This window comes from Mustela erminea, chromosome 7, assembly GCF_009829155.1.
Source record: "Mustela erminea isolate mMusErm1 chromosome 7, mMusErm1.Pri, whole genome shotgun sequence".
Taxonomy (NCBI): Eukaryota; Metazoa; Chordata; class Mammalia; order Carnivora; family Mustelidae; genus Mustela; species Mustela erminea.
In genome coordinates, this window is record NC_045620.1 from 83,109,196 (window position 1) to 83,121,795 (window position 12,600).

Below are 12,600 nucleotides of genomic sequence, written 5' to 3' on the forward strand. Positions count from 1 at the left end.
AGCTGCCTTCAGCTTGGGTCATGATCCCAGCATCCTGGGATCGAGTCCCACATCGGGCTCCTTGCTCGGCGGGGAGCCTGCTTCTCCCTCTGCCTCTGCCTGCCATTCTGTCTGCCTGTGCTTGCTCTCTCTCCCTCTCTCTCTGACAAATAAATAAATAAAATCTTTAAAAAAAAAAAAAAAAGAAGATGTGGTATATATACACAACGGAATACTATGCAGCCATCAAAAGAAATGAAATCTTGCCATTTGCAACAACATGGATGGAACTAGAGCGTATCATGCTTAGCGAAATAAGTCAAGCGGGGAAAGACAACTATCATATGATCTCCCTGATATGAGGAAGTGGTAATGCAAGATGGGGGCTTAAGTGGGTAGGAGAAGAATCAATGAAACAAGATGGGATTGGGAGGGAGACAAACCATAAGTGACTCTTAATCTCACAAAACAAACTGAGGGTTGCTGGGGGGAGGGAGGTTGGGAGAAGGGGGGGGTGGGGTTATGGACATTGGGGAGGGTATGTGCTTTGGTGACTGCTGTGAAGTGTGTAAACCTGGCGATTCACAGACCTGTACCCCTGGGGATAAAAATATATGTTTATAAAAAATAAAAAATTTAAAAAAAAAATAGGAAAGAAAAAAAAAAAAAAAGAACTTATCAAACTCAATACCCAAAGAACAAATAATCCAATCAAGAAATGGGCAGAGGGCATGAACAGACATTTCTGCCAAAAAGACATCCAGATGGCCAAGAGACACATGTAAAATTCCTCCACATCACTTGGCACCTCACACCAGTCAAATTAACAAGTTAGGGGCGCCAGGGTGGTTCAGTGGGTTAAAGCCTCTGCCTTTGGCTCAGTTCATGATCCCAGGATCCTGGGATTGAGCCCTACATCAGGCTCTCTGCTCAGCGGGGAGCCTGCTTCCTTCTTCTCTCTCTGCCTGCCTCTCTGCCTACTTGTGATCTCTGTCTGTCAAATAAATAAATCTTAAAAAAATAAAATTAAATTAACAAGTCAGGAAATGACAGGTGCTGGTGAGGATGTGGAGAAAGGGGAACCTTCCTACACTGTTGGTGGGAATGCAAGCTGGTGCAACCACTCTGGAAAACAGCATGGAGGTTCCTCAAAAAGTTGAAAACAGAGCTACCCTACGACCCAGTAATTACACTACTGGGTATTTACCCTAAAGATATAAATGTAGTGATCAGAAGGGGCACGTGCACCCGAATGTTTATAGCAGCAATGTCCGCAATAGCCAAACTATGAAAAGAACCTAGATGTCCATCAACAGATGAATCGATAAAGAAGAGGTTATATATATATATATATATATATATAATGGAATACTACGCAGCCATCAAATGAAATGAAATCTTGCCATTTGCGATGAAGTGAATGGAACTAGAGGGTATTATGCTTAGCGAAATAAGTCAATCCGAGAAAGACAACTATCATATGATCGATCTCCCTGATATGAGGAAGTCGAGAAGCAACATGGGGAGTTTGGGGGGGTAGGAAAAGAATAAATGAAACAAGATGGGATCGGGAGAGAGAGAGAAACCGTAAGAGACTCTTATTCTCAGGAAACAAACTGAGGGTTGCTGGGGGGAGGGGGATAGGGTGAGACCAGTTGGATTATGGACATTTAGGAGGGTATGTGCTATGGTGAGTGCTGTGAAGTGTATAAACCTGACAATTCACAGACCTGTACCCATGGGGCTAATAATACATTTATGTTAATGAAAAAAAATAGAGAATTCCTAAACAATCACTTTTCTCCATAGAAAACTGGAAACTAAGTTAACAGGTACAGCATAATATAGGTATGTTGCATACAAATATAAATTCCTTAAGCTTCTTAAAAGCATAAAATATCTATGTTATGTATGAACTACACCAACATTCTCAAAGTGTTGTGTGGGGACACCTGGGAGTCAGAGACTCTTTGTGGGAATCTGTTAAGTAAAAACCATTTTCATAATACTAATAAACTATTACTTCTTCACACTCATTCCTTCATGTTTAAAGAATGGAGATTTTTCAATGACTTTCAACAATGTCATTGTTCTGACAGCCATGTGTTTGTGTATTCTTGTGTTTTAAATTTTTCTTAGTTTTAATTTCTAATATGGTACTTACTGATAGGTAAAATTTGCATGAATAAAAGTTCTTTGGCATCTGCAATTATTTTTAAGTATAAAGAGGTCCTGTGACCAAAACATTTGAGAATGATTAAACAAATGCAATCTTATTTTCCAAGGACTCTTTCCTCACTGTCATCTTCAAAGATACAAGCCCACACCTAATCTCTGTGAATGGGCACTGCTTCACCTTGCAATTTTATGATTTTCACATGCTTGTTGCTCCTGCCATCTCAGAATCCTGAAGAATGCAAGCAGCAGAAAAGCATACCGAAGTGCCTGGGTTGATGATTACCCTAAATACACTCTCAAGCATGCACAAATAAACTAAATAAACCTTCAAACTGCCAGGTTTTGAAATTTCTGCTTTCTTCCTAAGATAAGTGTTGTACTTAGGGAATGAAAAGAGTAGGGGATGGAGCAAAAGTGACTAGGTCTGATAAAGTTTTATTTTTCTAAAGTTACCCTCCAGTGTAATAGAGGATTCACTGGAAACCATTGCTTCTTTTAATGACCCATTCAGAATAGAAAACAAACAGGAAACAGATACTAAAACTGATTATCTATGAGGGAAATAATAGAGCACCTCAGACTCTGCCATTGCAGTCTGGAAAATAAAGAACATACCTTACCACAGATAATTTATTTACTTTTTTTTTTCTATTTTGATCTTTTTTCTCTCAATTTTGTCTCTGGAAGACTTTCAGACAAAAACCTAGTTTGATGAAGGCACATATTTGTCAGTGCAGCTCATATAAAATTACTTCTGCATAGGGTTTCTTTCATTCTTAAAATAATCTCCCTCCTGTCCCCTTCCAGCCCCCTTAGGATATGATTATCCATTATTTGGGCAATCTGAACATATTATTGAGTTTTTCTAAACCCTGATGAATGTGACTGGTTAGACAACTGCGAAAAGGCACAATGCCTTTAAACAATGCCTAATAATTTCCATAAATCATTTACCTTAGATAATAACTTGTCAAATAAGCTATCCATTATCGCTACAAGCTTGGCTGATATTTCAGCAATGTGGTCATGGTAGTCCTGTAAAGAGAAAGAACACTGTATTTTAAAGTCCCTGGGACACATCTAAAAAATACTTAGCAATTATGAAACTCCAGTAGAAAATCTAAGACAAAGTACCTTAGTGATATGATCAAAATGCCTAAGCATGCTATACTGCTTAGGTTGCAGTCGAGCTTCAAAATGAGCCCTGATCACAGGAATGTAGTGCACAATTAACTGCAAACAACGTGAAGAAAGAGCTGAAGATCCAGGAAGTGAATATATCAGGGAGAAACAAAAAACAGTATTAGTTGAGTTTAAATATCAAATTAAACAAAAAATGTCAATTAGTTTCCTACAGTTTATTTCATCAATGAAGAGCACACAGCAGAAAGCAACATTATTTCACTTCGGTTAAGAAAATGATTTGGGGAGCGCCTGGCTATCTCAATCAGTTGGGCGTCTGACTCCTGGTTTTGGCTCAGGTCATGATCTCATGGTCGTGGTTGAGCCCACATTGGGCTCCGTGCTCAGTGCAGAGTCTGCTTCAGATTCTTTCTCTCTCCCTCTCTGCCCCTTCCTGCTTCAGCGCTCTCTCTCAAAGAAATAAAAAAAAATTTTTTTTAATTATTTGGTACTGAATAATGGTAGCAAACATACTGCTTTTCCCAATGAACTCAAGTTGTTGGTATTACTGACATGAGGAAGCTAAGGGGAAAACTGATTCTCTTCTGATATTCAGATTCCTTTCACCTCAAAGCACCTCATACTTACTACATCTTAACATTTTCTATAGTGGTGCAACTTCCAAATAACTTGTACTTGTTAGAGTCGAAATTCTTCCTAACATTTCCCCAGAAGTTAATTTTTTCAGTTATGTTAATACATAGAAGATGAAGCACATTTGCTACTTTTAGAGCCTTTAATTAGAGTCATAAGAACATCAGGTATAATAAAAACACAATGAAGATGGTGACCTCACTGTAAAATCTCAGCATGTGAATTAAAAGCAAGAAACCATACCCAAATTTTTTGTAGTTATTGTTTTTAGTCCAACAACTTGCAGTGCACCAGCTCCAAGAACTAACTGGCAACTTCTTGAATTGAAGTACTAACAAAGGAAGGAGAAAAAAAAGCCCAACAATTTATTAAAAATTATTCTATATATGCTGGTAATCTGTCTATATTTCTAAAAATACATTCCTCTTTCCTCTCATTCAAGGACCAAATGGATTTTCTAGTAGGAGCAATTAGGACCTATTTATGTAATGATAGAAAAAGGGATGATGTTAATATTTATTGTCTGGTGGGAAAAAAGTGAAGTTCTAAAAAACAACTGTTCAGAAGTTAATCTTTAATCTGCATTCATAAAACTAGTTCCGTTTCACTGAAACAATATACTATATGTTAATTATACTTTAATAAAAAAACAATTTCAGTTTTAATCATTCATACTGGACAGTCCTATTTTCAAAAGGGTAACAAAATCTTTCTGAACTAAAATATGACAACTCAATTTGGGGGCAGAATTAACTGATTAGACATTTGGAAAAAATGTCTATTTTTCTTTATACTAGCAGTTAAAAATACCTGTTAAAATGAAATGTAAAATAAGTATGTAAAATAAGATTATCTCCACATTTTCATTTTACATCAATGGTTCTGAAAGAATGATTTAAGAAAAATCTCTAACCTTAGTGAGATGAATTTTGTAAAGTTCAGTGAATTCCTTCCATGCACATTTGAAACCAGTCCAGGTTTTTTGACCTAAGTGGCCTCAGTCATGTTCAGCACCTAACGAACAAATCATCTCCTGTCTCCAATGTCATTAACAACTCTATGGGTATAATGAGGAATCACTAAAAGTGAGAAGGAAGTAGGCGGCCTTCTTCCAGTAACATGTTGTGATTCAACCACAATTAAATGTCACAAAATTAATGTCTTAAAGATAACTTAACCTTGAAATGTCTTAGTCTGAAGACTGGTCATACCCTAATGAATTACTTCTTTCAACTATTTTTCCGTCACAGAGTGAAATCATACACACCTTCAATAAATCTGATAGACGAGTAAGCATGTCAGTAGTAACAGATGGGATATTGTCTACACACTGGCAATATTCAAGGATAATTCTTATCAACAGCAATACAGTTCTGTAAAAAAAAGAAAGATGACCCAAGAGGAAGTCAAAACAAGAAGGTTAAAATGATTCAACACATAAAAATCAATACTGACCTTGGTAACTAGGAACTCATGTGTTTTACCTATAAATGCAGCAGAGTAGGGACCAAAGTGAGGCAAGACAGATTCCTCGGGTGCAAAATGAAGGAGGACCTCATTTTCAGGGTCATACAACTACAGGGTCAGCACTGCATGGTACCAAGAATGAGTACTTCCTTAAGTGTGGTGGCACATCACTCTCCGTGTGGCATTCCTATTAAGCCTCTTCAATAAGGCAGGTATGCTGGGGTGTAGAGCCTGCTTGGGATTGTCTCTCTCCCTCTCCTTCTGCCCCTCCCCCACTAAAAAATATATAAAGCGGGTGTCCCATTCCTTGCCAAAACACTGACAAAAAGCCTACTCAGTGCTTCTGATTATATAGTAGGTGCTCAATCATAACCTGAATTAAAAATGGGAACATAGTCTTGATTTTCTTAGTGAGATGAAAGAAAACTGTGGCTTCAAAGAGCAATGGTATCTCCTAAAAAGTTTATTGCTAAGTCACAAAAGGTTCTCTTGAGAAAGTTAGCAGCTCATTAGCTGAACATGTCATAAATTGAAAAGAAACACTACTGGGAGGTTAAATAAGTTTGAGATTAAGGTGAATAGAGCCATTCATTATGGGACATCCAAGTTCAACGAGATGCTCAGAAATGAGAGATCCATGTAAAATAATGTTTTATAAATCTGAAGGATATCAGGAAGTAGTGATTTAAGAAAGTATCTAGCCCTTATAATAGCTTAATTTTCACCATATATTACTCTCCATGTATACTTCTAGTGTCTGCTTTACTGGGTAGAGGTCCACTGCTTATCTTTTCTAATCTTCTCTCAGAAAATAAAATATTCTCTTAGCCAGGGAGTTGTTTTTTTGGGAGCAGTCTTTTTGCCTGAAGAGCCAGAAAGCCAGATAGCCAGAGGGTGACTAATGTCATCAAGCAAGAATAACAAGATAAAGAGTAGTTAAGAAGAGAATCTTAATTATTTGTAAGATTTAAAATTGTCAATCTAAAATTTCCAATTCACATCAAGCAGGAACTAGAAGACCTATGTTTTAAATAACTGACTCAACCAATAAAGAAAAATGTGTCACTCACCCAACGACAGCATACTGTTGTCCCTCGACAATGAGAACTTCCGCTGGTTTCCTTTCTTCTGTAGCTAGAGAGTAAAACAAATAACCAAGACAGACACAGGAACAAGATGAAACAAATTATTAGAGGAAAAACTTTCAACTAGAAAAAAACCAAAGAAGATCTTAGGGCCCAATTTAGGGCCTGATAAGGCCTGAGACTATCTTATTCCTAAAAATAAGTATCTACTTTTGGGAAGCAATTTGGCAGAGAATAAAGTCTATTGGGTTTGGAATCAGAGAAATGTGGATTTGAATTCCAGTACTGTCAGTTATTGGATGCATGACCTCGTGTCAACTATTAACTTCGTTTGGTCTCAACATCTGTATCCATCAAACATGGATAACAGTATCACCTCACTGCTGTTAATGATAGAGATCATGACTATAAACTGCCTATCCTAGGTCTGGTACACGGTAGGTGATCAGTAAGTAGTAAAGGAAAAAAATATTAGTCTGGAAAGGCAGAACTAGAACTTCAACTGGTTGTCATTATTATAATTCTCAGAATACAAGCTAATTCCTATATTCAGTGTTTTGTTTTTTTTAAAAAAGATTTTATTTATTTATTTCGCAGAGAGCACAATTAGGCAGAGAGGCAGGCAGAGGGAGAGAGAGAAGCAGGCTCTCTTCTGAGCAGGGAGCCCAAGGTGGAGCTCGATCCCAGAACCCTGGGTTCATGACATGAACCAAAGACAGATGCTTAACAAACTCAGCCACCCAGGTACCCCTATACATAATGTGTTTTTAATTTTCAATATTTCAATCCAGAAATTATTTTATTTTCAGCATGTGGCATTTATCATTATAAAACAAAATTCAGTATGTTGAAGTAAAAATAACAGCAGACTGGATTACTGTTTGTCCTGAATCAGCCAAATCAATTAGAGTATCATGGGCAAGTCATCATGTTTCCCTAAGCTTCAAATCCCTTTGACTTGACACTAAATATCTACTTCCTCGTTTCTATCAAGGCAAGAAATTCAGTGTCATACAGTTTCTAAACATAATTCATTCTGTATGTCAGATTACATTTTTGAGGACAGGGATTGTGTCTTAATCAATTCTCCATATTACAGAGAGAATCGCCAGAGCATAGTAATGTAGAGGGTCCTAAAGTCAGTCGGCCTGAATCTGGAGCCCACATCTACCACTTCCTAGCTCTGTAACCTTACGCAAATTGTCTAATCTGTTTGTGTCTCAGTTTCTGTATTTTTTAGGTGGGAATATTAATGATATCTAGTTCATGAACCTGCAAATGGGATAATAATGTAAAGTGCTTAGAACAAACTATCCATCATCAAGTAAGTAAGTATCCAATTAATATTAATTGCTACCCATTAACCTTCATTTCCCCATGCCTAGCCAAAAAGCTAACTCATTAATGGGTGGTGGGTAAATGAATAATAACCAAGAATCCTTAACTTGGTAAGAACTAGTAAAATGCTGATGGACTTCTAATAGCATGTACATTCTTCTCATTCAGAGGGAAAAGAAGACTGGGACTGAAGTGTATAAAAGAAACCTCTTATTGTCAGCATCCCCCAAAGAAAAAGTGTAAATAAACAGTTCACTACACACACACACCCACACACACACAAGTTAATTCAATCACTCTATATTTATCATTTTAATCCAAAAATTTTTATGTTTGTATGACCGTGGATTTTAAGACTTTAAACTGTTCAAGGACAAAAAACATGTTATAGACATCTAGCAGAGCACCTCACAAAGTGGGAAGTCATCAACTGTAGCCTGAAAGAGTAAATGAGAACTAAATCTTATCATTTTAAACTTGTGATTTAAAATAATTGGTTTTATTTTTATTTCAATCTTTGCTACTTGAGTATTTTTGCTTTGCTAATACATAATCAATTAAAGGATTGGCGACCACCACCCAACACTGTCACCTACTAAAAAATAGTTACAAGGCAACAGAAATCTACTTAATTCATTCAATTCTTCTCCTTGCCCTATACGAATTACTCTATTTTACACCTGTCCTTAATCCCTCCACTCTTGTCACCATGTTAGAAGAGATAGCCTTTCATCTCAACTCTGGACTTAATTCCAGGGGCCCTGCCTCACAATTAATCCATGTCACTCCTCTTTAATTTTCTTCCTCTTTCTGTTAAAACATAAAAACATAATTCAGTTTCTCCTACCTTAAAACTCTTAATTCCTTGAGTGGATTAAAGTAATAATCTAATTATTCTCTTGGGTCTCTAGAGCTACTTCATCACCTACTCCCCCTTCACAACCAAACCTGTCAAAAAAGGAGGCTACATTTAACAGTCCTCATCTTTCAAGTTACTTAGTATTGACTACAATATGACTCTGTCATTCTACTGGATTACTAAAATTGCAAATGATCTCCTATGTGTCAAACTAGTGGTCACTATTTGTATTTTACTTAGTCTTTCTCTTGTAGTGCAGTTGCATTTTCTATAAATGTTAAATACACAATTTAAAAATATTTCTATGTAAAAATATTAAACTTTTATTAAATGTACAAAATTTGAAAATGCATCTGCCTCCTCCATTAAAAATATTTGATAATTGGAGAGCCTGGGTGGCTCAGTCAGTAGAACATGAGACTTTTCATCTCAGGGTCATGAGTTCAAGCCCCATGTTGGGCATGGGGTCTACCTAAAATTTAAAAAAAAAAAAAAAAAACTTTCAAAAAATTATTTGACAATTTTATAATTTCAAATCCGGTATTACAAGATAAGGTGTATATAAGTTCACATTATTATCACATGACAGCTCCAATCTAACTGGCATACAAAAGTATCTTCCAGCCATTGCATTTCTTTTACATGAAACCTAAGACATATTTGATACCAGTAACAATTCTCTTCTTGAAATCAATTTTTTTTTACTTCTATATTCTTCTGGATTTCCTCCTACCTCTCTGGCCCTTCCTTCTGAGTCTCCTTTATAGTTTTCTTTTTCTAGAGTTCTTTACATTTTGGTTTTCTCTATCCTATCACTACTGTACTACTTGTGATTGCTAATCCACATTTTTTTTTTCATTAGACTTAGCCCTTTTTTTTAAAAAAAGACTTTTTATTTATTTATCTGACAGAGAGAGAGCACAAGCAGGTGGGATAGCAGAAGGACAGGGAGAAGCAGGCCCCCTGCCAAGCAAGGAGCCTGATACAGAGCTTGAACCTAGGACCCCAGGATCACAACCCGAGCCGTCAAAGGCAGTCACTTAACCAACCGAGCCAATCAGGCACCCCTAGACTTAGCCCTTTGCAAGGTGTGTTATAACTGTTATCTGTCTCAATATCTGACACACAGTAGCAGCTTACTAGTGTTCAGTGAATGAATACGTGTCTTTAAACAACATGGTCTAGTGAACAAAACCGTGAAGTTATATAAAACCGGTTTCAAATCTCAGCTCATCATTTGTATAAAATTTCTTAATCCCTAGAAGCCTTATGCCTCCTCACTGCTAAATAAGGTTAACAATAGCATTTTCATCACAAATTGTTGTGTGGATAAACTGGAATAATGCGTATAAAAGCACCTGGCCCAGTGTATGGCATATGGTTAACATTCAATAAATACCTGAAATTATTATTATTACAAATTGCCACAGATAACTTTTCCAGTCAATTACTAACTAAGCTGGCATTATTAGTTCTAGGCTTTTCAAGAGGCATTGCCAATTAAAGAAATGTTAAACATTCCTATAAAATGAATAAACAATATAAAATCAGAAGAAAGTATGTGAAAGAATACACATACCCCCTGACTTTTTTTCAGGTAAAGCAATCTTTCCATCTGATATAGAATCAACAAGATCCTGAAATTCTGCAGGAACATCAGCTTGTTTCCAGCGCTCATTGTCTAAGAGGAGGCTATTCAAAAGGGAGGGGGAAAAAATTTAACATTTAACATTTCAACACCATCTTCTTTGGTTGAAAAGAAAAAGAAGAGCTGAGTGAGTACATAAGACTTTTCTTGTCATATCTTTTAGTAATAATAAAGACAGTACATGTTTCTTAGATAAATTCAAGTAAAGCTCATGATAAACAAGACACTGATTTTTTTACACAGTAATGGCCACTAGCTGGTGTTAAAGTACTGAGATTTTTAAAATAAATGTACACCTTAATAAACTGAAATCCTTCATAATATCATAATCATTCGGTATGAGTATTTTCAGAAAATGTTTTTCTTTTTATATTTCTTAGGCTAACCAAGAAGAGTAGGTATTGAGGATCTTTCTGATAAGCACTTTTATGAAAATAAAGATTCTAATTCCACTTTGAAAAGTCAAGAATCTGTCTTTAATAAAAAAGAAAAAAGTTTTTCAGGGGTTTTGGTGAGCTAATCAATTAAATATAACCATTATTTGTAAAGAAAAGGGAAAAAAACTGAAGAACAGACTGAACATGGTAATAATACCTGAGCTTAGTTTTTCTCTCTTCATGAAACCTGTTTACAAATTTATTAGCTTGGCTCTGAAGTGCTCCAAGTAATGACATACTTTTTCTTCCACAGATCTGTTCAGTATCTAAAATGAATGTTTCCATTAATCTAGAAAGTGTTATGAATTCCGTGGAATTTAGCTTCTCAAGAAAACCATCCTAAATTTTAAAGATAACAAAAATCGTGACAATTAGGTATAACACCAAATACAAATAAACTATAAAACCAACCTAGTTTAACATATGTTAATTATATTATTTTAATAATGTTAATTAATCATTACCTTAAAATCATTTTTAATGAAGTTTCTCAATACTTCAGTCTCAGAAATTGAAAATAAAGAGCTTAAAATGTCTAAATTTTACACTGACCCCTTTATAATACAGTAGCTCAAATAAATTCAGGTCATACTATAAAATTTTCACAATATTGGAATTCAACTATTTTTATTAATATGGTGGCTAATTACATACACATATATATGTACATATATAAAGTTGGATATTAATATCAAATTCATTTTCAAGGCATTAAATCTCAAAATTATTCTTATAATCTTTTTTTAAAGACTAATAAATCCTATTTCTTTTATTTGTATTATTTTATATTTCAACATATTCCTAATAGGCCATATCAGTACCATTAACCTTAACACTGAAAATATAATATGCATTAAGGGGAACATAGGGACATAAGCAACGATATGATTCTAGATCTCCAAAATAATAGATATAAAATATCTAAAGCTCTATCAAACAACTAACCTTTGCTCTTGACATGAGAAATTTGACAGCTCGGTCATGACATATATCTGAAGCACTATACAATAACTCCTGGATATTATTTGCCAGTTTTTCTAGCTCTAAATCAGTTAATTTCATGTCTTCATTGACCCTGAAAATGATAAAGAGATTAAGTCAGGGAAAATTGTGAGTATACTGTCCTTGATGGGTAACATACCAATAAAAAACAAAAAGCTGTAAAATTCACATCTGATAAAAAATTCTGTGATGTAGCAAACACTTTTTTGTGTGTGTGGTGAAGCATTAGTTTAAAAAGCTCAGATAATACAAGTATTTTACCCTAATCTTGTATAAAAATAATTTTCTGAGGTACGCGGGTTGCTCAGATGTTAAGTATCTGCCTTTGGCTCTGGTCATGATCCCAGGGTCCTGGGATTGAGCCTCACACTGGGCTCCCTGCTCCACAGGAAGCCTGCTTCTTCCTCTCCCACTCCTCCTACTTGTGTTCCCTCTCCCACTGTGTCTCCCTCTGTCAAATAAATAAATAAATAAATAAATAAATAAATAATATGTTTAAAAAATAAGAAAGGAACTTTCTCTCTCTCATGTAGTATTTTCTGTAGTTTATTTCAGACTCTGATTGGAAAACTGATAAAACTGCAAATGCCAAAAAGTTTTGCAGTTTTCAGACTGCAAAAACAACAAGCCACCCCCCCCCCCAAATTCCAGTTAGGTACAAGGTGGCAGCTGTGGCACATTGTGCACAGGTGCCTAGGATGACACACCGGGAAGGAAGGAGAAGGAAGGGATGTTATTTCATGACAAAAAGGCACACTTTTTTTTTTCTTACTTAGAGTTATGAATGATAGTTAATATTCAGTTCAACTGAGTTAATATTTCCTAAGCATT

General features: G+C 35.6%; 1 protein-coding gene across 7 annotated transcripts in view; it reads right to left on the reverse strand.

Annotated features, from left to right (window-relative positions):
- VPS54 (VPS54 subunit of GARP complex) overlaps positions 1-12,600 on the reverse strand; it is a 98,462-nt gene that overhangs the window by 20,967 nt on the left and 64,895 nt on the right. For 5 of the 7 annotated variants that reach the window (XM_032352250.1, XM_032352249.1, XM_032352251.1 and 2 more), the window contains 8 exons: positions 11,713-11,842; positions 10,925-11,106; positions 10,262-10,374; positions 6,471-6,534; positions 5,201-5,306; positions 4,177-4,264; positions 3,292-3,413; positions 3,112-3,192 (listed from right to left, as the gene is read on the reverse strand). In XM_032352250.1, coding sequence (XP_032208141.1) covers positions 3,112-3,192; positions 3,292-3,413; positions 4,177-4,264; positions 5,201-5,306; positions 6,471-6,534; positions 10,262-10,374; positions 10,925-11,106; positions 11,713-11,842 — 886 coding nt within the window. Of the gene's footprint in view, positions 1-1,728; positions 2,861-3,111; positions 3,193-3,291; positions 3,414-4,176; positions 4,265-4,846; positions 4,948-5,200; positions 5,307-6,470; positions 6,535-10,261; positions 10,375-10,924; positions 11,107-11,712; positions 11,843-12,600 lie in introns of those variants that run through there. The other 2 variants (XM_032352255.1, XR_004287792.1) reach the window with 2 other exon arrangements.